General features: G+C 44.6%; 1 protein-coding gene across 1 annotated transcript in view; it reads right to left on the reverse strand.

Annotated features, from left to right (window-relative positions):
• The window catches only part of LOC140409299 (putative pre-mRNA-splicing factor ATP-dependent RNA helicase DHX32), a 133,618-nt gene that overhangs the window by 44,405 nt on the left and 64,980 nt on the right, over positions 1-24,233 (reverse strand). The window contains exon 6 of the mRNA XM_072497680.1: positions 18,433-18,675. Within this exon, the coding sequence (XP_072353781.1) occupies positions 18,433-18,675 (243 nt within the window). The remainder of the gene's footprint in view (positions 1-18,432; positions 18,676-24,233) is intronic.

Raw genomic sequence — 24,233 nt, forward strand, 5'->3', positions numbered from 1 at the left:
GGATCATTCGGGAGGCAGAAGGGGTCATAGATAGCAGCTTCAGGGAATTAGTTACACCAAAGATTGGAGATAGGTGGGTAACTGTAAGAGGGACTGGGAAAAAGCAGTCAGTGCAGGGATCCCCTGCGGTCGTTCCCCTGAGAAACAAGTATACCGCTTTGGATACTTGTGGGGGGGGGGGGGGGGGGGCTTACCAGGGGTAAGCCATGGGGTGCGGGCCTCTGGCACGGAGTCTGTCCCTGTTGCTCAGAAGGGAAGGGGGGAGAGGAGCAGAGCATTAGTAATTGGGGACTCTATAGTCAGGGGCACAGATAGGAGATTTTGTGGGAGCGTGAGAGACTCACGTTTGGTATGTTGCCTCCCAGGTGCAAGGGTACGTGATGTCTCGGATCGTGTTTTCCGGGTCCTTAGGGGGGAGGGGGAGCAGCCCCAAGTCGTGGTCCACATTGGCACTAACGACATAGGTAGGAAAGGGGACAAGGATGTCAGGCAGGCATTCAGGGAGCTAGGATGGAAGCTCAGAACTAGAACAAACAGAGTTGTTATCTCTGGGTTGTTGCCCGTGCCACGTGATAGTGAGATGAGGAATAGGGAGAGAGAGCATTTAAACACGTGGCTACAGGGATGGTGCAGGCGGGAGAGATTCAGATTTCTGGATAACTGGGGCTCTTTCTGGGGAAGGTGGGACCTCTACAGACAGGATGGTCTACACCTGAACCTGAGGGGCACAAATATCCTGGGGGGGAGATTTGTTAGTGCTCTTTGGGGGGGTTTAAACTAATGCAGCAGGGGCATGGGAACCTGGATTGTAGTTTTAGGGTAAGGGAGAATGAGAGTATAGAGGTCAGGAGCACAGATTTGACGTCGCAGGAGGGGGCCAGTGTTCAGGTAGGTGGTTTGAAGTGTGTCTACTTCAATGCCAGGAGTATACGAAACAAGGTAGGGGAACTGGCAGCATGGGTTGGTACCTGGGACTTCGATGTTGTGGCCATTTCGGAGACATGGATAGAGCAGGGACAGGAATGGATGTTGCAGGTTCCGGGGTTTAGGTGTTTTAGTAAGCTCAGAGAAGGAGGCAAAAGAGGGGGAGGTGTGGCGCTGCTAGTCAAGAGCAGTATTACAGTGGCGGAGAGGATGCTAGATGGGGACTCTTCTTCCGAGGTAGTATGGGCTGAAGTTAGAAACAGGAAAGGAGAGGTCACCCTGTTGGGAGTTTTTTTATAGGCCTCCTAATAGTTCTAGGGATGTAGAGGAAAGGATGGCGAAGATGATTATGGATATGAGCGAAAGTAACAGGGTAGTTAATATGGGAGACTTTAACTTTCCAAATATTGACTGGAAAAGATATAGTTCGAGTACAATAGATGGGTCGTTTTTTGTACAGTGTGTGCAGGAGGGTTTCCTGAAACAATATGATGACAGGCCAACAAGAGGCGAGGCCACGTTGGATATGGTTTTGGGTAATGAACCATGCCAGGTGTTGGATTTGGAGGTAGGAGAGCACTTTGGGGACAGTGACCACAATTCGGTGACGTTTACGTTAATGATGGAAAGGGATAAGTATACACCGCAGGGCAAGAGTTATAGCTGGGGGAAGGGCAATTATGATGCCATTAGACGTGACTTGGGGGGGATAAGGTGGAGAAGTAGGCTGCAAGTGTTGGGCACACTGGATAAGTGGGGCTTGTTCAAGGATCAGCTACTGCGTGTTCTTGATAACTATGTACCGGTCAGACAGGGAGGAAGGCGTCGAGCGAGGGAACCGTGGTTTACCAAGGAAGTGGAATCTCTTGTTAAGAGGAAGGAGGAGGCCTATGTGAAGATGAAGTGTGAAGTTTCGGTTGGGGCGATGGATAGTTACAAGGTAGCGAGGAAGGATCTAAAGAGAGAGCTAAGACGAGCAAGGAGGGGACATGAGAATTATTTGGCAGGAAGGATCAAGGAAAACCCAAAAGCTTTCTATAGGTATGTCAGGAATAAGCGAATGACGAGGGAAAGAGTAGGACCAGTCAAGGACAGGGATGGGAAATTGTGTGTGGAGTCTGAAGAGATAGGCGAGATACTAAATGAATATTTTTCGTCAGTATTCACTCAGGAAAAAGATAATGTTGTGGAGGAGAATGCTGAGCCCCAGGCTAATAGAATAGATGGCATTGAGGTACGTAGGGAAGAGGTGTTGGCAATTCTGGACAGGCTGAAAATAGATAAGTCCCCGGGACCTGATGGGATTTATCCTAGGATTCTCTGGGAGGCCAGGGAAGAGATTGCTGGACCTTTGGCTTTGATTTTTATGTCATCATTGGCTACAGGAATAGTGCCAGAGGACTGGAGGACAGCAAATGTGGTCCCTTTGTTCAAAAAGGGGAGCAGAGACAACCCCGGCAACTATAGACCGGTGAGCCTCACGTCTGTAGTGGGTAAAGTCTTGGAGGGGATTATAAGAGACAAGATTTATAATCATCTAGATAGGAATAATATGATATGGGATAGTCAGCATGGCTTTGTGAAGGGTAGGTCATGCCTCACAAACCTTATTGAGTTCTTTGAGAAGGTGACTGAACAGGTAGACGAGGGTAGAGCAGTTGATGTGGTGTATATGGATTTCAGCAAAGCGTTTGATAAGGTTCCCCACGGTAGGCTATTGCAAAAAATACGGAGGCTGGGGATTGAGGGTGATTTAGAGATGTGGATCAGAAATTGGCTAGCTGAAAGAAGACAGAGGGTGGTGGTTGATGGGAAATGTTCAGAATGGAATACAGTCACAAGTGGAGTACCACAAGGATCTGTTCTGGGGCCGTTGCTGTTTGGCATTTTTATCAATGACCTAGAGGAAGGCGCAGAAGGGTGGGTGAGTAAATTTGCAGACGATACTAAAGTCGATGGTGTTGTCGATAGTGTGGAAGGATGTAGCAGGTTACAGAGGGATATAGATAAGCTGCAGAGCTGGGCTGAGAGGTGGCAAATGGAGTTTAATGTAGAGAAGTGTGAGGTGATTCACTTTGGAAGGAATAACAGGAATGCGGAATATTTGGCTAATGGTAAAGTTCTTGAAAGTGTGGATGAGCAGAGGGATCTAGGTGTCCATGTACATAGATCCCTGAAAGTTGCCACCCAGGTTGATAGGGTTGTGAAGAAGGCCTATGGAGTGTTGGCCTTTATTGGTAGAGGGATTGAGTTCCGGAGTCGGGAGGTCATGTTGCAGCTGTACAGAACTCTGGTACGGCCGCATTTGGAGTATTGCGTACAGATCTGGTCACCGCATTATAGGAAGGACATGGAGGCTTTGGAGCGGGTGCAGAGGAGATTTACCAGGATGTTGCCTGGTATGGAGGGAAAGTCTTATGGGGAAAGGCTGATGGACTTGAGGTTGTTTTCGTTGGAGAGAAGAAGGTTAAGAGGAGACTTAATAGAGGCATACAAAATGATCAGGAGGTTGGATTGGGTGGACAGTGAGAGCCTTCTCCCGCGGATGAATATGGCTGGCACGAGGGGACATAGCCTTAAACTGAGGGGTAATAGATATAGGACAGAGGTCAGAGGTAGGTTCTTTACACAAAGAGTAGTGAGGCCGTGGAATGCCCTACCTGCTACCGTAGTGAACCCGCCAACATTGAGGGCATTTAAAAGTTTATTGGATAAACATATGGATGATAATGGCATAGTGTAGGTTAGATGGCTTTTGTTTCGGTGCAACATCGTGGGCCGAAGGGCCTGTACTGCGCTGTATTGTTCTATGTTCTATCGTCACATTGTATGCTTTTTCTTTTGCTTCTGTGTTGTCCTTGACTTCCCTCGTCAGCTATGGATGCCCTTTCCTTAGCACGTTTCCTCCTCCTCCTCCTTGGGATGAATTTCTGCTGTGCCACCCGAGTAACTCCTAAAAACACCTGCCATTGCTGTTCCTGCTGTCTTCCAATCAACTCTGGCCGGCTCGTCCCTCATGTCTTTGTCGTTACCTTTATTCAATTGTAATACCCTTAACATCTGATTCCAGCTTCTCCCTCTCAAACTGCAGTGTAAATTCTATCATATTGTGGTCATTGCCCCCTCAGCGTTCCTTCACTTCATAGAACATAGAACATACAGTGCAGAAGGAGGCCATTCGGCCCATCGAGTCTGCACCGACCCACTTAAGTCCTCACTTCCACCCTATCCCCATAACCCAATAACCTCTCCTAACCTTTTTTGGTCACTAAGGGCAATTTATCATGGCCAATCCACCTAACCTGCACGTCTTTGGACTGTGGGAGGAAACCGGAGCACCCGGAGGAAACCCACGCACACACGGGGAGAACGTGCAGACTCCGCACAGACAGTGACCCAGCAGGGAATCGAACCTGGGACCCTGGCGCTGTGAAGCCACAGTGCTAACCACTTGGGCTACCGTGCTGCCCAAGTTCCCTCATCAAGTCTGCCTCATTACAAATCCAGCTAGCTTGCATCTAGTTCGATGGCTATCTAAAGGACCTCTCTCTCCAAGTGGCAATTTGAAAAGGAGGCTGCAAAATGGCTTCTTCACTATGTGACTTGTACAAGTTCTTTTCCCCAAAAAGGGATGGTGGGTACTGATGACACTGTGTTGCCATTTGACACTTTAAAATTCACCCAATCTAAGTTAATATAATATAGCAAGAAGGAGTAGGATATTCGACCCATTAAGTCTGCACCACCATTCAAACAGATCAATGCTGATCATTAACCTCTGTGATTTTCTAACGATCCCTATATCCCTTGATGATGCCATTAGTATCCAGACATCTATCGATTTCCATCTTGAACATATTCAAGGTTTGAGCTTCTACAACCCTTTGGGGTAGAGAATTCCCCAGATTCACCACCATCTGAATAAAGAAATTCTCTCTCATTTCTTAAATGACCTGCCCTTTATTCTGAAAGTTTGTTCACTGGTTTGAGAGTCACTAGCCAGGAGACAAAGCTCCATCTACCCTGTAAGAATTGTCTACGTTTCAATGAGGCACCTCTCATTCTTCAAAACGTGAGAGAATACAGTCTCAATCTCCTCAACCGAAAGACAATATGAACAATCTCAGCATGTCTGATAGCATCTGTGAAGAGAGAAGGGAACTATATGTTTCGAGTCCGATGACTCTTCCTCAAAGCTAGAAATGTTACATTTGGTTTCCACATCCAGATAATTTCCATAGATTGCGAACAGCTAGGGTCCAAGCCCTAATCCTTGTGGTGCCTCACTAGGCAAAGCCTGCGATCTTAAGAATGACCCATTTATTCCGACTCGCTGTTTTCTGTCGTAACCAATTCTCAATCCATGCTAGTTTATTACCTGCAATCCCATGTGCTCTAATTTTGTTCACTAACCAAAGTCCAAAGACGTGCAGGGTAGGTGGGGTTGCAGGAATAGGACGGAAATGTGTGCTTGGGGGTGGGGGGTGCTCTTTCGGAGGTCGGTGCAGACTCGATGTGCTGAATGGCCTCCTTCTGCACTGTAGGAAAGCTCTGATTCTATGAACCTCCTGTGTGGGACCTTATAAAAAGCCTTCTGAAAGTCCAAATACACCACATCCACTTCTCTATCTACGCTATAGATAACATCTCTAAAAACCAACAGGTTTGTCAAACATGATTTCCCTTTGATAACTCCATGTTGACTCTTCCCAATCATATCATTATTTTCTTTCTTTTTAAAAAAATTATAAATTTAGAGTACCCAATTCTTTTTTTTCCAAATAAAGGGCAATTTAACGTTGCCAATTCACCTACCCTGCACATCTTTGGGTTGTGGGAGCAAGACTCACGCAGACACGGGGAGAATGTGCAAACTCCATATGGACAGTGACCCGGGGCCGGGATCAAACCTGGGTCCTCGGTGCCGTGAGGCAGCAGTGCTAACCACAGCTCCACCATGTTGCCCATATCATTATTTTCTTTTTTTTATAAAATAATTTTTATTAAAGGTTTTCATAAAATATCAATAACAAAATGAGAAAGAAAAAAGAACCCAACAGGGTTAAGTAGCAAACACAATCTAAAAAAGCAACCCCCCAAACCCCTCCCCCCGTACCTAAATAATAAATTAACATTAACACCCTGACTTAAGACAACAGGTGTATACACCCCCTCAGACCCTTCCAGTGTAAATAACATAAACAAAAATAAAGTAAACGCCCCCCCCCCACCCCCCGAGCTGCTGCTGCTATTGACCAATGTCTAGCGTTCTGCCAGAAAGTCTAAGAACGGTTGCCACCGCCTAAAGAACCCTTGTACCGACCCTCTCAAGGCGAATTTCACCCTCTCCAATTTAATTAACCCTGCCATATCGCTGATCCAGGATTCCACGCTTGGGGGCCTCGTATCTTTCTACTGAAGGAGAATCCTTCGCCGGGCTACCAGGGACGCAAAGGCCAGAATTCCGGCCTCTTTCGCCTCCTGCACTCCCGCATATCATTATTTTCTAAGTGTCCAGTTATCACATCCTTCATAATAGATTCAAACATTTTCCCGAGGATTAGGATTTGAGTTTGTCATGTGTACTGAGGTACAGTGAAAAGTATTGTTCTGCATACAGTCCAGGCAGATCAGTCCATACATGAAAAAACATAGGACATATGATAGATACACAATGTAAATACATAGACACAGACATCGGGTGAAGCATATTGGGACTACTTCCCAATACTATTGTCAAACAAACCGGTCTGTAGTTCTCAGTTGTCGCTCTCCCTCCTTTCTTAAATAATTTGGGTTACATTTGCTACTTTCCAGTCTGTAGGAACCTTTCAAGAATCTATAGAATTTTTAAAGATAAACACCAATGCATCCACTATGTCTACAGTCACCTCCTTCAACACTCTGGGATGCAGCTCATCTGGTCTAGGAGATTTATCGATCTTCAATCTAATTAATTTTGCGAGTACTACCTCCTTATTACTACTAATTTGTTTCAGTTCCTCATTTTCACAGGTCCCTTGATTTCCTAGTATTTCTGGCAGATATTTTTGTATCTTGCGCAGGAGACACACACTAGTTTATTTGCTTGGTGATTTCTCCATTCTCCATTATAGGTTTTCCTGTCTCTGCCTCTAATTGACCCACATTTGTCTTTGCTAATCCTTTCCTTTTCACATACTAAAGAAGGTTTTACAGTCACTAGTTTATATTCATTTTCTCTTTTCCCTTTCTTTATCCATTCCTTTGTCCTCCTTTGCTGGATTCTAAAACGCTCTCAATCATCAGGTTTGCCATTTTTTATGGTAACCTTTTAAGCCTCTTCTGTTGATCTAACAATCTTTACCTTAGTTTGTTAGCATGGTTGATTCACCTCAGTTGGATGAGAGACAATCATAATAAAGTGGAATTCATTCACATTTATCCAACACACTTAATTTCACTGCTTCTTTTTTCCGTGCTGAATCAGAAAAGCAATCCATCTGGAATGCTATAGTTTTTTTTACGGTTCATCCATAAACAGATGGATGTGTAAATTCTCAGCATGGCTGTGACTGTCCATGTTTAATTAGATATTTGCTTAGTCAGGATCACCTGCACTCAGAAGCTAAAAGGTCAGATGATTTGAAGTGGACATTGTAAAAGATTGTTTAAAATTTCAAAAGCATTGACTGAAAGTTCATGAACATTACACGAGTCAAAGATGGCAAAGGGGTCACTGAATATAAAAGGCCATGAAATGGTCAAGAAATTATTAGAGTCAAAATACTGTGTCTGCTTTTGGGAAACACTATGCAGCAATACTGTATGCAGTTGTGCGGTACTACCACCGTTTTAAATGGGCTAGACTTCGAAAAGATCTAGCAACTCAAGACTGGGCATCATGAGGCGCTGTGGGTCATCAGCAGCAGCAGAATTGTATTCAACCACAATCTGCAACCTCATGGCCTGGCATATCCCCCACTCTACCATTACCACCAAGCCAGGGGATCAACCCTGGTTCAAAGAAGAGTGCAGGAGAGCAAGCCCGGAGAAACACCAGGCATACCGAAAAATGAGATGCCAACCAGGTGAAGCTACAACATAGAACTACTTGTGTGCCAAACAGCATAAGCATCAAGTTATAGACAGAGCTAAGCGATTCCACAACCAACGCATCAGATCTAAGCTCTGCAGTCCTGCCACATCCAGCCGTGAATGGTGGTGGACAATTAAACAACTCATTGGAGGAGGAGGCTCCACAAATATCTCCATCGTCAATGATGGAGGAGCCCAGCACAAATATGCAAAAGACAAGATTACGGTATTTGCAACAATCTTCAGCCAGAAGTGCCGAGTGGTGATCCATCTCCGTCTTCTCAAAGTCCCTCGCATTGATTGATTGATTGATTGATTTATTGTCACATGTACCGAAGTGCAGTGAAAAGTATTTTTCTGCGGCCAAGGGAACGTACACAGTACGCACACACTAGACAAAAAGAATACATAGAACATAGAACAATACAGCGCAGTACAGGCCCTTCGGCCCACGATGTTGCACCGAAACAAAAGCCATCTAACCTACACTATGCCATTATCATCCATATGTTTATCCAATAAACTTTTAAATGCCCTCAATGTTGGCGAGTTCACTACTGTAGCAGGTAGGGCATTCCACGGCCTCACTACTCTTTGCGTAAAGAACCTACCTCTGACCTCTGTCCTATATCTATTACCCCTCAGTTTAAAGTTATGTCCCCTCGTGCCAGCCATATCCATCCGCGGGAGAAGGCTCTCACTGTCCACCCTATCCAACCCCCTGATCATTTTGTATGCCTCTATTAAGTCTCCTCTTAACCTTCTTCTCGCCAACGAAAACAACCTCAAGTCCATCAGCCTTTCCTCATAAGATTTTCCCTCCATACCAGGCAACATCCTGGTAAATCTCCTCTGCACCCGCTCCAAAGCCTCCATGTCCTTCCTATAATGCGGTGACCAGATCTGTACGCAATACTCCAAATGCGGCCGTACCAGAGTTCTGTACAGCTGCAACATGACCTCCCGACTCCGGAACTCAATCCCTCTACCAATAAAGGCCAACACTCCATAGGCCTTCTTCACAACCCTATCAACCTGGGTGGCAACTTTCAGGGATCTATGTACATGGACACCTAGATCCCTCTGCTCATCCACACTTTCAAGAACTTTACCATTAGCCAAATATTCCGCATTCCTGTTATTCCTTCCAAAGTGAATCACCTCACACTTCTCTACATTAAACTCCATTTGCCACCTCTCAGCCCAGCTCTGCAGCTTATCTATATCCCTCTGTAACCTGCTACATCCTTCCACACTATCGACAACACCACCGACTTTAGTATCATCTGCAAATTTACTCACCCACCCTTCTGCGCCTTCCTCTAGGTCATTGATAAAAATGACAAACAGCAACGGCCCCAGAACAGATCCTTGTGGTACTCCACTTGTGACTGTACTCCATTCTGAACATTTCCCATCAGCCACCACCCTCTGTCTTCTTTCAGCTAGCCAATTTCTGATCCACATCTCTAAATCACCCTCAATCCCCAGCCTCCGTATTTTTTGCAATAGCCTACCGTGGGGAACCTTATCAAACGCTTTGCTGAAATCCATATACACCACATCAACTGCTCTACCCTCGTCTACCTGTTCAGTCACCTTCTCAAAGAACTCAATAAGGTTTGTGAGGCATGACCTACCCTTCACAAAGCCATGCTGACAATAATTGACAAAGTACATCAGCAAATAAGTAATTGGTTACTGTGCGGAACAAGGGCCAAACAAAGCAAATACATGAGCAGCATAGGGCCTCGTGAATATGTCTTACAGATCTCAGTCTTCAGCCAATATGATTCACTCCATGTGATATCAAGAATCGGCTGAAGGCACTGGATATTGCAATGACTATGGGTCCTGCTAATATTCCGGCAATAATACTGAAGACGTGCTACAGAACTTGCCGCACCCCTAGTCAAGCTGTTCCAGTAAAGCTACAACACTGGCATCTACCTGACACTGTGTAGTTGCCCAGGTATGTCCTGTACACCCTACAAGAGATGATCAAACCATCGCCCCTTGACATTCAATGGTATTATCATCGCTGAATCCTCCACAATCAACATCCTGGGGGTTACCATTGATCAGAAACTGAACTGGATTAGCCACATTAATACTGTGGCTGCCAGGGCATGTCAAAGGCTCGGAATCCTGAGTAACTCACCTCCTGACGCCACAAAGCCTGTCAACCATCTACAAGGTGCAAGTCAGGAGTGTAATGGAATACTCTCCACTTGCTTGGATGAGTGCACCTCCAACAACACTCAAGAAGCTGGACACCATCCAGGACAGCCCGCTTGATTGCTACTCCTTCCACAAACATTCAAACCCTCCACCACCAACGTACAGCGGCAGCCATGTACACATAAGATGCACTGCAGTAACTCACCAAGAATCCTTACACAACATCTTCCAAACCACGACCACCACCATCTAGAACAGGCATTGTCAAACTTGGGGGCACGACCCACAGGTGGGTCGTGGGTGGGTGTCGGGAGGGTCGCGGAGCCATCCGTCGCGGCGCTTCCGATTGCACAAATCTGAGCGCAGCAGCCAGCTGTTAAAAACACCGGCTGCAAACGGCCTTCAAAATGGCCGCGAACATGTAAAAAAAATGCGACCGCATTGCGCATGCGTGCCAGATCATCAGCGTGCATGCGCAGTGCGGCCGCTTTTTTAAAAAAATAAACGGTCGCAGCTTTTTGTTTTACAAGATCGGGGGGGGGGGGTTTTGTTCATTTATTTTAATTTTTACCTTTTTCATTTATTTTATTCATTTTTTTTTAAAACATGTTCGGGGGGGGGGGGGGGGGGTAAAAACATTTTAACCGGAAAATAATGCAGAACTTTGGGCAGATGGAGACTCCATACTTTCCAACACCGGAAGGCTTCACCCTCATCCAACAGGGTCCATTGGGGAAGTATGTACGAGGTCCAAAGGGACCCAAAATGATTTCCTCCATTTTTGTCAGCAGCAAACAAGGTAAGAGAAAATGGTGGGTCGTGCAGGTCAGCCGGCGTGGGTCGCGAAGGTCGGCCGGGTTGGGTCCCGAAGGCTGGCCTGTTGGTAAAAATGGGTCCCCGGAAAAAAAGTTTGAAGAACACTGATCTAGAAGGACATGAGCAGCAGATACCTGAGAACCCTACCACCTGGAGGTTTCCCTCCAAGTCACTCACCACCCTGACTTGGAAATATATCACCGTTCCTTCGCTGTTGCTGGGACAAAATCCTGGAACTCCCTCCCTATCTGCACAGTGGGTGTACCTACACCTGAAGGGATGCAGCGGTTCTACACCACCACCTTCTGAAGGGCAACTAGGGATGGGCAATAAATGCTGGCCTAACCAGCGACACCCACAACCCGTAAATGAATTTTAAAAAAGTTTTGATCTCCATATTTAAGGAAGGATATATTTGGTCTGGAAGTGGTACAGCAAAAGTTCACTGGATTGGTTTCTGGGATGAGAGGATAGTCCTTTGATGAAAGGCTGAGTAAATGGGCAAACACTATCTGAAGTTAAAATTGGGTGCTGATCTCATTGAAGCATATAAGATGCTGAAGGGGCTTGCCTGGGACACACAGAGGTTGTTTCCTTGGCTGGGAATTCTAGAAAAAGAAGGCAGTTTCAGAATATGGAGTTTGACATTTGGAACGGAGATGAGCAGATATGTCTTCACTTAAAGGGTTGTGAAAATTTGGAATTCTCGAAGAAAGGGACGTGGATGCTCCATTATTTAAGGCAGAAATGGACAGAATTTTGATGTATCAGAGAATAAATGAATATGGGGAGCAAGCAGGAGATTCGGATTGAGGCAGAAGATCAACCACAATAATTTATAGCTAAAGGAATACAGTATAAAGGTAAGGAAATGTTGTTGGAATTATACAATAAGAGGTCTTACAACACCAGGTCAAAGTCCAACAGGTTTTTTTCAAACACTAGCTTTCGGAGCACTGCTCCTTTCTCAGGTGAATGAAGAGGTATGTTCCAGAAACATGTATACAGACAAATTCAAAGACGCAAGACAATGCTTAGAATGCGAGCATTTGCAGGTGATTAAGTGTTTACATATCCAGAGATAGGGGTAACCCCAGGTTAAAGAGGTGTGAATTGTCTCAAGCCAGGACAGTTGGTAGGATTTCACAAGCCCAGGCCAGACGGTGGGGGGTGAATATAATGTAACATGAATCCCAGGTCCCGGTTGAGGCCGCACTCATGTGTGCGGAACTTGGCTATGTGTTTCTGCTCGGCGATTCTGCATCGTCGCGCGTCCTGAAGGCCGCCTTGGAGAACGCTTCGGAGATCAGAGGATGAATGCCCTTTACTGCTGAAGTGTTTCCTGACTGGAAGGGTATATTGGGGCTGGTTTAGCACAATGATAAATCGCTGGCTTTGAAAGCAGACCAAGCAGGCTTTGAAGGCAGGCCAGCAGCACGGTTCAATTCCCGTACCAGCCTCCGCGAACAGGCGCCGGAATGTGGCGACTAGGGGCTTTTCACAGTAACTTCATTGAAGCCTACTTGTGACAATAAGCGATTTTCATTTTCATTTCATTCCTGCCTGGTGATTGTCACGCGATGTCCGTTCATTCATTGTCACAGTGTCTGCATGGTCTTGCCAATGTACCACGCTTCGGGACATCCTTTCCTGCAGCGTATGAGGTAGACAACGTTGGCCGAGTTGCACGAGTATGTACCACGTACCTGATGGGAGGTGTTCTCACGTGTAATAGTGGTATCCATGTCGATGATCTGGCACGTCTGGCAGAGATTGCCATGGCAGGGTTGTGTGGTGTTGTGGTTGCTGTTCTGAAGGCAAGGTAGTTTGCTGCAAACAATGGTCTGTTTGAGGTTGCGTGGTTGTTTGAAGGCAAGTAGTGGGGGTGTGGGGATGACCTTGGCAAGATGTTCATCTTCATTGATGACGTGTTGAAGGCTGCGAAGAAGGTGTCTTAGTTTCTCCGCTCCGGGAAAGTACTGGACGACGAAGGGTACTCTGTCGGTTGTGTCCCGTGTTTGTCTTCTGAGGAGGTCAGTGCGTTTTTTTGCTGTGGCACGTTGGAACTGTCGATCGAAGAGTTGAGCGCCATTCCCCATTCGTACGAGGGCATCTTTCAGCGTCTGTTACGCTCCTCCTCGTCTGAGCAGATCCTGTGTATACGGAGGGCTTGTCCATAGGGGATGGCTTCTTTAATGTGTTTATGGTGGAAGCTGGAGAAGTGGAGCATATTGAGGTTATCCGCAGGCTTGCAGTAAAGGGAAGTGCTGAGGTGACCCGCATTGGAGATCACTATTGCCTCCCAAAAATACACAAGGCCAACACACCAGGCCGTCCTATCGTTTCAGTCCTATCTGTGTGAGAACCTCTCAGGCTACATCGAGGGCATCTTGAAACCCATCGTACAAGGTACGCTCAGTTTCTGTCGGCGACACGACAGACTTCCTACAGAAACTCAGCACCCATGTACGAGTTGAACCAGGAACATTCCTCGTCACAATGGACGTCTCGGCACTCTACACCAGCATCCCCCATGACGATGGCATTGCTGCAACAGCCTCAGTACTCAACACCGACAACTGCCAATCTCCAGACGCAATTCTGCAACTCATCCGCTTCATTCTGGATCACGTCTTCACCTTCGACAACAAGTTCTCCATCCAGACACACGGAACAGCTATGGGGACCAGATTCGCACCTCAATATGCCAACATCTTCATGCACAAGTTTGAACAAGACCTCCTCACCGCGCAGGACCTTCAACCGATGTTATACACCAGATACATTGATGACATTTTTTTCCTTTGGACCTACGGCGAAGAATCACTGAACCGACTACACAATGATATCAATAAGTTCCATCCAACCATCAGACTCACCATGGACTACTCTCCAAAAGCAGATGCATTCTTGGACACACTCATCTCCATCAAGGACGGTCACCTCAGCACTTCGCTTTACCGCAAACCCACGGATAACCTCACGATGCTCCACTTCTTCAGCTTCCACCTTAAACACATTAAAGAAGCCATCCCCTATGGACAAGCCCTCCATATACACAGGATCTGCTCAGACGAGGAGGAGCGTAACAGACATCTACATACACTGAAAGATGCCCTTGTATGAACGGATATGGCGCTCGACTCGTCGATCGACAGTTGCAACGCGCCACAGCAAAAAACCGCACCGACCTCCTCAGAAGACAAACACGGGACACAACCGACAGAGTACCCTTCGTCGTCCAGTACTTTCCTGGAGCGGAGAACCTACGATATCTTCTTCGCAGCCTTCATCACGTCATCGATGAAGATGAACATCTTGCAAAGGTCATCCCCACACCCCCACTACTTGCCTTCAAACAACCGTGCAACCTCAGACCATTGTTTCAGAAAACTACCCAGCCTTCAGAACAGTGACCACGACACCACACAACCCTGCCATGGCAATCTCTGCAAAACGTGCCAGATCATTGACATGGATACCACCATTACACGTGAGAACGCCACGCACGCGGTACATACTCGTGCGACTCGGCCAACGTTGTCTACCTCATACGCTGCAGGAAAGGATGTCCCGACGCGTGGTACATTGGCGAGACCATGCAGATGCTGCGTCGATGAATGAACGGACATTGCGCGACAATCACCAGGCAGGAATGTTCCCTTCCAGTAGGGGAACACTTCAGCAGTCAAGGGCATTCAGCCTCTGATCTCCGGGTAAGCGTTCTCCAAGACGGCCTTCAGGACGAGCGGCAACGCAGAATCGCCGAACAGAAACTTATAGCCAAATTCCGCACACGTAAGTGCGGCCTCAACCGGGACCTGGGATTCATGTCGCATTACATTCACCCCCCACCATCTGGCCTGGGCTTGCGAAATCCTACCAACTGTCCTGGCCTGAGACAATTCACACCTCTTTAACCTGGGGTTACCCCTATCTCTGGATATGTAAACACTTAATTACCTGCAAATACTCACATTCTAAGCATTGTCTTGCATCTTTGAATTTGTCTATATATATGTTTCTGGAACATACCTCTTCATTCACCTGAGGAAGGAGCAGTGCTCCGAAAGCTAGTGTTTGAAACAAACCTGTTGGACTTAGACCTAGTGTTGTAAGACCTCTTACTGTGCTCACCCCAGTCCAACGCCAGCATCTCCACATCATGGCAATTATACAAGGCATTGGTGAGACCACGCCTGGAGTACTGTGCACAATTAGGTTCCCTTATTTTAGGAAAAATGTAGTGGCATTGGAGGCAGTTCAGAGGATGTTCAATCGATTGATTCCAGAGATGAGGGGCTTGTCATATGGGGAGAGATTGAACAGTTTAGGCCTATACTCTCTAGAGTTTAGAAGAATGAGGGGAGATCAAATTGAGGTATACAAGATGATAAGCGGTATGGATAAAGTAGACGTGGAACGGATGCTTCCTCTTGAGGGGCATTCTAGGACGAGAGATCATAGTCTTAGGATAAGAGGTAACAGATTTAAAACAGAGTTGAGGTAAACTACTTCTACAAAGGGTTGAGAATCTGTGGAATTCCCCAGAGTATGGTGGATGCTGGGACAGTGAGTAAATTTGAGAAGTCAGACACATTTTAAATTGGTAATGAGTTGAAGGGTTATGGAGAATGGGCAAGACGGTGGAGTTAAGGCCAAGACGAGACAAGCCATGATCGAATGGCTCCTCAGTTACTGCAGTTAGGAAGGAATGAAATCAAAGTTGAGCAAGAATTTAATGAAAAAGGGGAAAAGAATAGGGAAATTAAATTAGAGAGAATGATTTATTTGAACTTTTTAATACTAACTCCCTCCACCATATACTATTTTATAAATTGCCGTTATGATAATTAGAGTAGAGATTTGGAGAATTGATCAATACCAAGGAATCAATCAATACATGTGAATAGTAATTTTCATTTATACCGCATCTTTGAAGATGCAGTATAAATGCAATTACCATTCACGATTCGCTGGTATTCATCAATTCTCCTAATAAAGTTTGGGGAAAAACTCCAAATAAAATTGTTGAAAATATTGGGCTCCTTTTGCCAATATTAGCAATTAAAACACGATGAATCATTTCTATACATATTACACAGAGGCTGTTTTCTGGGCACATTTTAAACATTACAAAGGATCAAAGTTCAGTGTATGTAATAAATTTGTAAAATTGTGTGAAGAGCACCAACTACAGGCAACTCTTGTGTGCTGCAATCCTGGAACTACTTGAGGAAGCAGACTACTGGGTAGCTCTTGGCGATTTAAAAGCTGTTTTAGATTGTTCAGTTGTTTCCTTCCTGCTTTAGAATTAAAAAAGGAATTGTACCCAAAGTTAGTAAGTGACCATACCGAGCTCTGCGATAAGAATGTGGTGGCACGTTGGCACAGCGGTTAGCACCAGGCACCCAGGTTTGATTCCAACCTTGGGTGACTGTGTGGAGTTTGCACATCCTTCCTGTATTTGCGTGGGTTTCCTTCAGCTGCTCTGGTTTCCTCCCACAGTCCAAGATGTGCAGGTTAGGTGGGGTGCTCTTTCAGAGGGTCGGTGCAGACTCGATGGGCAGAATGACGTCCCTTTCTCCACTGTAAGGTTTCAATGCGTATGCAAATACATGGAACGACTTGTGTGTCAGTCAAAAAGACTGACAGACTTCTCTTGATTCATGAAACTTACCCCCTTAAATCATGGAAACTTTGTCGACACACTTGTGAATTTATAATGTCACTGATTCCCAGAGAGTGCAATGTTTCTACTAGGGAAAGCAGTCAAGGCACAGAAAGCTACTCGCATACAAAAAATTATAGATTTTGCTGTTGTGTCAGTATGGTCTCCCCTCAAAACTAGCAAGACTGTTTCAGATCTGATTTTGTGTATATCTAGCCTCCATGTTAGTGCTCATTTATAATGTTGTACAGAGAAATCATAATCAATACAGTGCATCAAAGTAAAACAAACATTCATCAGAGGGTAGAGTTGCGTCATTGTTACACTAGCGGCGTTCTGTCATCGGTCTTGCCACCAATTATTTCTCAACCAACACCTAAAAAAAGGATATGGTTATGTTTGTGTGACCTCACTGCCCTGTTTCCGACATTACAACAATAACTACACCTTAAAAACAAACTTCAGCTCTTGTAAGGCACTTTCAGATTTCTTGAGATTGTGAAAGGTGCTACTGAATTGCAGGCTTTCATTGGATGACAAAACCAGAGTTCATGAGCTCCAACCCCATTTGGTCAGGAAATCGATAAAATCTGCTCACTGAGTGGGCTAGCAACCGAAAAAAGATACTGGGCAGGTAGAATTGCCACAAACGAAAATCCATGACATCAGAGTAACTGGGGCCTTCATGTTCACATCCAAGCATTGGGTACATTCTGATATGGGGTGATTTGCTGCACAGAGGGATTGTTCCATAAAGCTAGAATGCAAGCTGGTGACAATGAACTAGAACAACAAATGCCTGCCAATTCCAAAATATTTTTTCTCTACTATTAGTACCCGGTCATCATGTAAATCCTCATTCATTTGGCAGGTCATTCAAAAAAGTCTATTAATCACACGGCAATAGATGGCATGAGTAGTCAAAGTCTAGAGACACACAGTAAGGCATGCAATTTCACTATTCATGTAGACGTAGATGCTACCAACAAGAAATACAGGATGGTTCTACTTTAATAAAATATCCTATTAAAAATGAAGCGCAGTTTCACAGATAATGATTTTGGAGAATGTCAATGTAGGTTACTCAATACTAAGATGCACCAAAGGGAAGGCTAGATAAGTACAAGATGGAGAAAGAAATAGAAGGTGCTGATTGGGTTGGAAGCTGGGAGGAGGCTCTTATGGGGCACGACCATCAGTTGGGCTGAATGGTCCAAATTCAATGTAGTTCAATGTAGCTTGTGAGCTTGGCCCTTCAACACGCCAACTGGCACTCAATTCACAATCTCACTTGGATGGCTCGTGGGAGAAATGGTGAACTGCTGTACTGATTAAGCAGGGGGCCGCTGGTGGTGTAGAGTAGTGTGAGCTTATACTCGGGATCGAGTGCTTTGTATACATCTTGGCACAACCTAACCTGCCCAGGAGGGATCTGATGGGATGGGGTGGGATTGGATGCTTATTTTTCCAATGAAAAAGAAAACCAAGCAGGATGTAAAATGCGTAGTGGATCTGACCGGACTTCTGCGTTGCAGATTAGGTGTAAATTAATCTGTAAATGTTTATTCCCCAGCACCAATGGGTGACAGACGGTACAAATAATAAAAAGATTAAAAGAAGGCAAAACGTGTCTAAAACAGGAGTAAAACAAAACAGTAAATATAAATTCAAGAGTTTTCTTGAGAAGTAAATGATAATTTGGATTTGAAACGTAATCGTTAATAGCACAAAAAACGTACGTAAGAGTCGAAGAGTTCACTTACATTTTTTTGTTCCATTCCAGAGTCTATAACATAAGTGACATCGATAGCAAATGAAGAATCTGCTAATGAGTTTCCAATAATGATCTTCCTCCGGTAATCCTCAAATCTCTGGTTGTAATTTTCATAAATTTTTTGGAAGTTGCTTCCGATGCCCGAATGCAATGGGATGGGAATGAGCTCGCCCAACTGAGACCCAATAGCACCCCCTTCTGTTCGTATAGCTTGACAGCAGTCTGTTATCTCCTGCAAAACAAGAGATAAGGTACAGAAATCATGCTAGTTGCTTGCTGGTCATCAGGAAACGACCATCTAGTTTAAGTGAACTGACTGCAAATTGAAGTACTCGGCTTTAAGCAGTCATTGTGACACATCCCATCACTGCTCCTCAGCAAGCTTCAACAAAGTAATACATTTTGGAAGGAAGAAAGAGGAGAGGCAATATAAATTGAATGGCACAATGTTAAATGGGATGCGAGGAGTGCCTACGGGTTCACATATACAAATCTTTGAAAGTGCCAGAAAATGTTCAGATTGCTGCAAAAAGCAATAAAGTTGCACTAAATATTTTGAAATCACTGGTTGGGCATCAGCTAGCGGACGGTGCCAAATTCTGTCTGGCAGACTTTAGGATAGTCGTCAAGGCATTTTGGACAGGGCACAGAGAAGGAAATGAATAGAAACCTTTTTGCGCAGTGATGTGCTAGGTGTTAGATTCAACAGTAATTTTCAAAAGGAAATTGGATAGATACCTGTGGAACAGGAGGAGACTGGATAGTTCTTTGTGGTATCATAACTGTCTCGAATAGCAGTGACCCTAAATGATCCATCCTCAGTTGTCACCGAGCATTTCGCTTAACATTTTATCCAGTCAAACTTTTCCCCACCTGTCTCCTTGCGCCACTGAGTTCTTCAGAATGTATCTGCACAGTCACACGCTTTTCCGTTTTTGCTTCCTAAAAATCCATGTGTACATGAATAAGACACTCCTAAATTTATGAGCCACGTTAGTGTGTAATCCCATTCTATTGGTTCAGAGCCTTGGACTGCACGGATCCAAATCTCTGGAATTTTTTGTCATAAACCTTGAACTCCATCTCACTCCTCTTAGAAAATACGAGAATGGGGATGAGAAAAATATGAGCCATGATTGAATGGCGGAGCAGACTCAATGGGCCGAGTGGCCTAATTCTGCTCCCATGTCTTATGGTCTTAAAACGTCACACAACCTAAGTCTTTATTCACTCCTCCTAACTCCTCCTTTCTTGCCTCTCCATCCATTTACTCTTACACCTGTGAAAGAGTTTGCACCTTGAGAATGAGAAATTTAAGCAATCAATATTGGCCAAGAAAATATACTGGAGCTATTAATGGGACTAAAAGCCAACAAGTCTCCTGACGCTGATGGTCTACATACCAGATACCCTTAATAATCTACTGTGACCACAACAGATTTGACAGAGGTATTCAAAATCATGAGGGGTTTCGACAGCTGGAGAGAAACTGTTTCCACTAGTGCAAGGATTGACAACAAAAGGGCACAGATTCAAGGTAATTGCCAAAAGGCACAAAAGCGATACGAGAAATAACTTATTCATGCAGCAAGTGGTTGTCTGGAATGCACTGCCTGAGAGTGTGGCGGAGGCAGTTTCGCTCAAAGCATTCAAAAGGGAACTAGGCTGTTATCTAAAACAGAAGAACATACAAGGTTACAGAGGGAAAGTATGAGAATGTCAATAAGTGAATTGCTCATTCGGCGAACCGGTGCAGACACGATGGGCTGAATGGCCACCTTCTGCACTGTAACAATTCTACGATTCAGTGATGAGAGCAAACCATGGAATGAGGAAAGGCCATTTTGCCGACATGTACAGTGCACACTCAACTCAACCGAAATACTATGGACCATGCACCCATTAGACATAGGATCAAAGAATAATATGGTACAGGAGGATGCCATTTGATATATCATGCCTATGCCCAGTTCTTTGTTACACTATCCAATTAATCTTACACTCCTGCCCTTTCCCCACAGCCCAATACGTTTCTTTTCCCTTCAAGTACTTATCCAATTATCTTCTGCTTCCATTACTCTTTCAGTTAGTGTATTCCAGATAACAGCAACTCACTGTGTCAAACCACTGTGTCACTTGAGCTTCTTTCACCAGTCACCTTAAATCTGGTTCCTCTGTTACCGACAGATACTTTCTGCCACTGGAAACAGTTTCTCCTAATCTACTTTATTTAAAACGTTCGCGATTTTTGAACACCTTTATCAAACCTGCTCTTAACATTTGTTGCTCTATAGAGAACAACTCCAGCTTCTTCAGTTCCCACAGAAATTAAGTCCCCCATCTCCGCTATCATTCTCAGAAATCTCTTCTGCACCCTATCCAAGGCTTAGTGACACTTACAGAGGATGTTTCTTGTGACATTAGTTCGGGCCTTTGGTACTTTGAGAATCAAAACTGCAAATGCCACATCACAGTGACATCCTAGCTTCAAATATCCAGCTATTCCCAAAAAACAAGTTACACTCTTCAAAACACAATCACAGTCTAAAGTAGCTAGCCTAAGCATGTAGGACGACATGGATCTTACAATGTTAAAATTAATAAATGAGTTAAATTTTAATACTCATCTGTAGGAAATTGAATCTAACGCAGCTTAGTAATGATTCGTCTTATGATCACCATCGACAATTCTGTTGTTGGATTCAGTTTGTAACCCTGAACTGATTATCTACATTAGGGTTGCTAGCCATCCAAGATTTCCCAGGAATTGAATATTTATCTTTGGACATTGTTGTGAGTAACATGGGAGAGAGAAAGAAATCAGAAGGAAATTAGAATAAAAATGCTGTTTTCCTCATTTTCTTTGAACACCTTTGATTATGAGGTCTAAAAACGTTGAAGAGTGGGACTGTTTGGATTGGGTCTTTGAGTAGAGAGACCAGATGACAGAAACCTCCAGGAATACGGCGTTGGCAACAGAAACCAGCTGCAGACAAGCAGTATGGGCAAATCAGGTACATCTGGCAGCACAAGTCAAGAAATCATGCTCATCCAGTGACTGTCAATCCATCAAACAAATTAACTTGCTGGAAGCACTAGATGGAGTAGGGAACATAGAGGAACTTCTTCCACCCAAAAGGTGGGCATTGATACCCCCAAAAGGTAATTCATGGATTTGGGGAACAGATTACCAGGAAAGGCCATTATAATTGCTTTTGGAATGCGATTAGAAGAGTTTCTGAATTTTAAAAAAATTCATTCATGGGGATGCGAGTGCCGTTGGTTGGGCCAGCATTTGTTGCCCATCCCTAACTGTCCTTGAACTGAGTGGCTTGCTGGGTCATCTCAGAGGGCAATTAAGAGTTAACCATATTGGTGAGGATCTGGAGTCACATGCAGGCCAGACCAGGTAAGGATGGCAGATTTCCCTAAAGGGCATTAGTTTTTACAACAATCGACAATAGTTTCACAGTCTTCATTCGACTTCTAATTTAGATTTTTATTCAATTCAAATTGCACCATCTGACATGGTGGGATTCGAACCCTGGTCCCCAGAGCATTGGTCTGAATTACTAGTCTAGTGACAATACCACAGTGCCATTCCTCCCCTTATGGTTGGTGTATACTTGTTGGGTACATAAAGCGTTCCCTATGATCTTCTTGCCAGGCTGTCATGTTGTTATTATGATGGATTGGGTTAATGCCATGTCACTCCATTGCAGTTCAACACAGCAATAAAGTGTGCAAATATTGGCACTCCTTGTTCAAATAGCAGCCATCAGCAAACACTTATATCCTTAAAAGTGTATACAAAACATATAAAAGGTTCATATTACAAAGGTTTTAAACATTTCTCACGGCATAAATTTTTACCTTGCAATGTGGAGGTGCAAATAATGCATTCCCTCAGAAAGAGGCGTGAAAACATTAGGCCGTCACTAAGCATGGTAGCAGAGCAGATCACCAACAGCTCATTTTGAAACTTAACTACAATGGCATTCGACAGCATCAACAGCCCTCATCAAAGTTACAAACAATATTTGCTATAATTGTGACAACACTAATATTCCTCAACAATATCTTTGCAGTGTTCCACATGATTAACAATGCCAACCTCCTTAAAGCTTCTTCTTCATTGTCCGCATCTATGGAACTGTGCTTTAATAGCGATACATCCTCTAAATCTGGAAGTTTTCAGCATGTCTCAGAAATGGATATTTGTCCACCAGTCTTTTGTGCAACCTCCGAGGATTTACATTGCACCCTTAAATGACAATCTACAGGTAAATAAAAAGCTGCCGGTCACAACTGATCTGATGACATCCACTTCTGACCATCAATGTCCCCAACCTTATTCTGCACTGGTCCGATATTAGTCTTTGTTTAAATTATAAATTCCCCCAGTTCTGACTAATGCCTTCATATTTTGCCCTATGAATTCTGCTCCCTTGGTAATAGCTTGATCCCCTTCCTCAGCCTCTCTTTCAAGTGACAGTTTACAAATACCACTTCATTTTGGGCCCTCAGCTGAGCTTCAGACCTCATGCCTGTACCATGAGAGATTTCTTACCGCCACCTGTGGAATATTATATGCTTCAGCTTCCTGAGTCTCTCTGCACTGCAATCAATACACATGCCTCTGTTACCTCCAGACTCAAATTGGTCTTGCTCTCGAGGGAGTGCAGCAAGGGTTTACCAGACTGTTTCCTGGGATGGCAGGGACTGATGCATGAGGAAAGATTGAATCGGTTAGGATTGTATTTGCTGGAGTTCAGACGAATGAGGAGTTGGGGAGGGGGGAGGGGGGGGGGGGGGGGGGGGGAGGGGAGATTTCAAAGGAACCTATAAAATTCTAACAGACTAGGCAGGGTAGATGTGGAAGGATGTTCCAGATGGTGGGTGTGTCCAGAGCCAGGGGTCGCAGTCTGAGGATACGTGGTCGACCATTTAGGACAGAGATGAGGAGAAATTTCTTCACTCAGAGACTGTTCGACCTGTAGAATTCGTTACCATAGGAAGTAGTTGAGGCCAAAACATTGCCTCAATGCTCAATTAAAAACATTGCTCGTTTTTAAGAAGCAATTTGATATTGCACTTGGGGTGAAGGGGATCAAAGGATAAAGGGGGAAAGTGGAATTAGACTATTGAGTTGGACGATCATAACAAATGGGGGAAGAAGGCTCGAAGGGCCGAATGGCCTCCTCCTGCACCTATTTTTTTATGTTTCTAACTACCCCAAAGCTCTCCTTGGTGGCCCCACATCCATTAATTCCAACTTGTCCAAAGCTCTCCTGCACATATGCTATGCAGCACTAAATCCAGTTTCCCACTACTGCCAATATGGTCAAGTCAGTGACATTAGCTACCATTGTTGGAAATACTAAACTTAAAAGTATTTATCCTCATTTATAAAGCTTTCTATGCCTTGTTCCACCTCATCTTTTCCAGCCACATATGTGCCAAAAAGTTTTGCTGACTCCAACCTTTTGCGTACTCTTGAGATTATTTTTTGCACACAACTGGGTTCTACACCATAAATACCATTCCTTAGTCACTGACTTCATCTCTCCCCTGCTGACCCAGACTGTTCTCAACTTTGGTGTCATACTGGGATCAGTATATCTACACCATCATCCCTGTAACATCGCTCGGCTCCATCCCAGCCTCAGCTCTGCTGCTGACACTCTTGTCAGTGCTTGCATTACCTCTAGACTTAACTATTTAAACACACTCCTGACTGACCTTGCATCTTCCACCCTCAAAATTATCATCCAAAACTCTACTGGCTCT

This window comes from Scyliorhinus torazame, chromosome 3 (genome assembly GCF_047496885.1).
Source record: "Scyliorhinus torazame isolate Kashiwa2021f chromosome 3, sScyTor2.1, whole genome shotgun sequence".
In the NCBI taxonomy this organism is placed as follows: domain Eukaryota; kingdom Metazoa; phylum Chordata; class Chondrichthyes; order Carcharhiniformes; family Scyliorhinidae; genus Scyliorhinus; species Scyliorhinus torazame.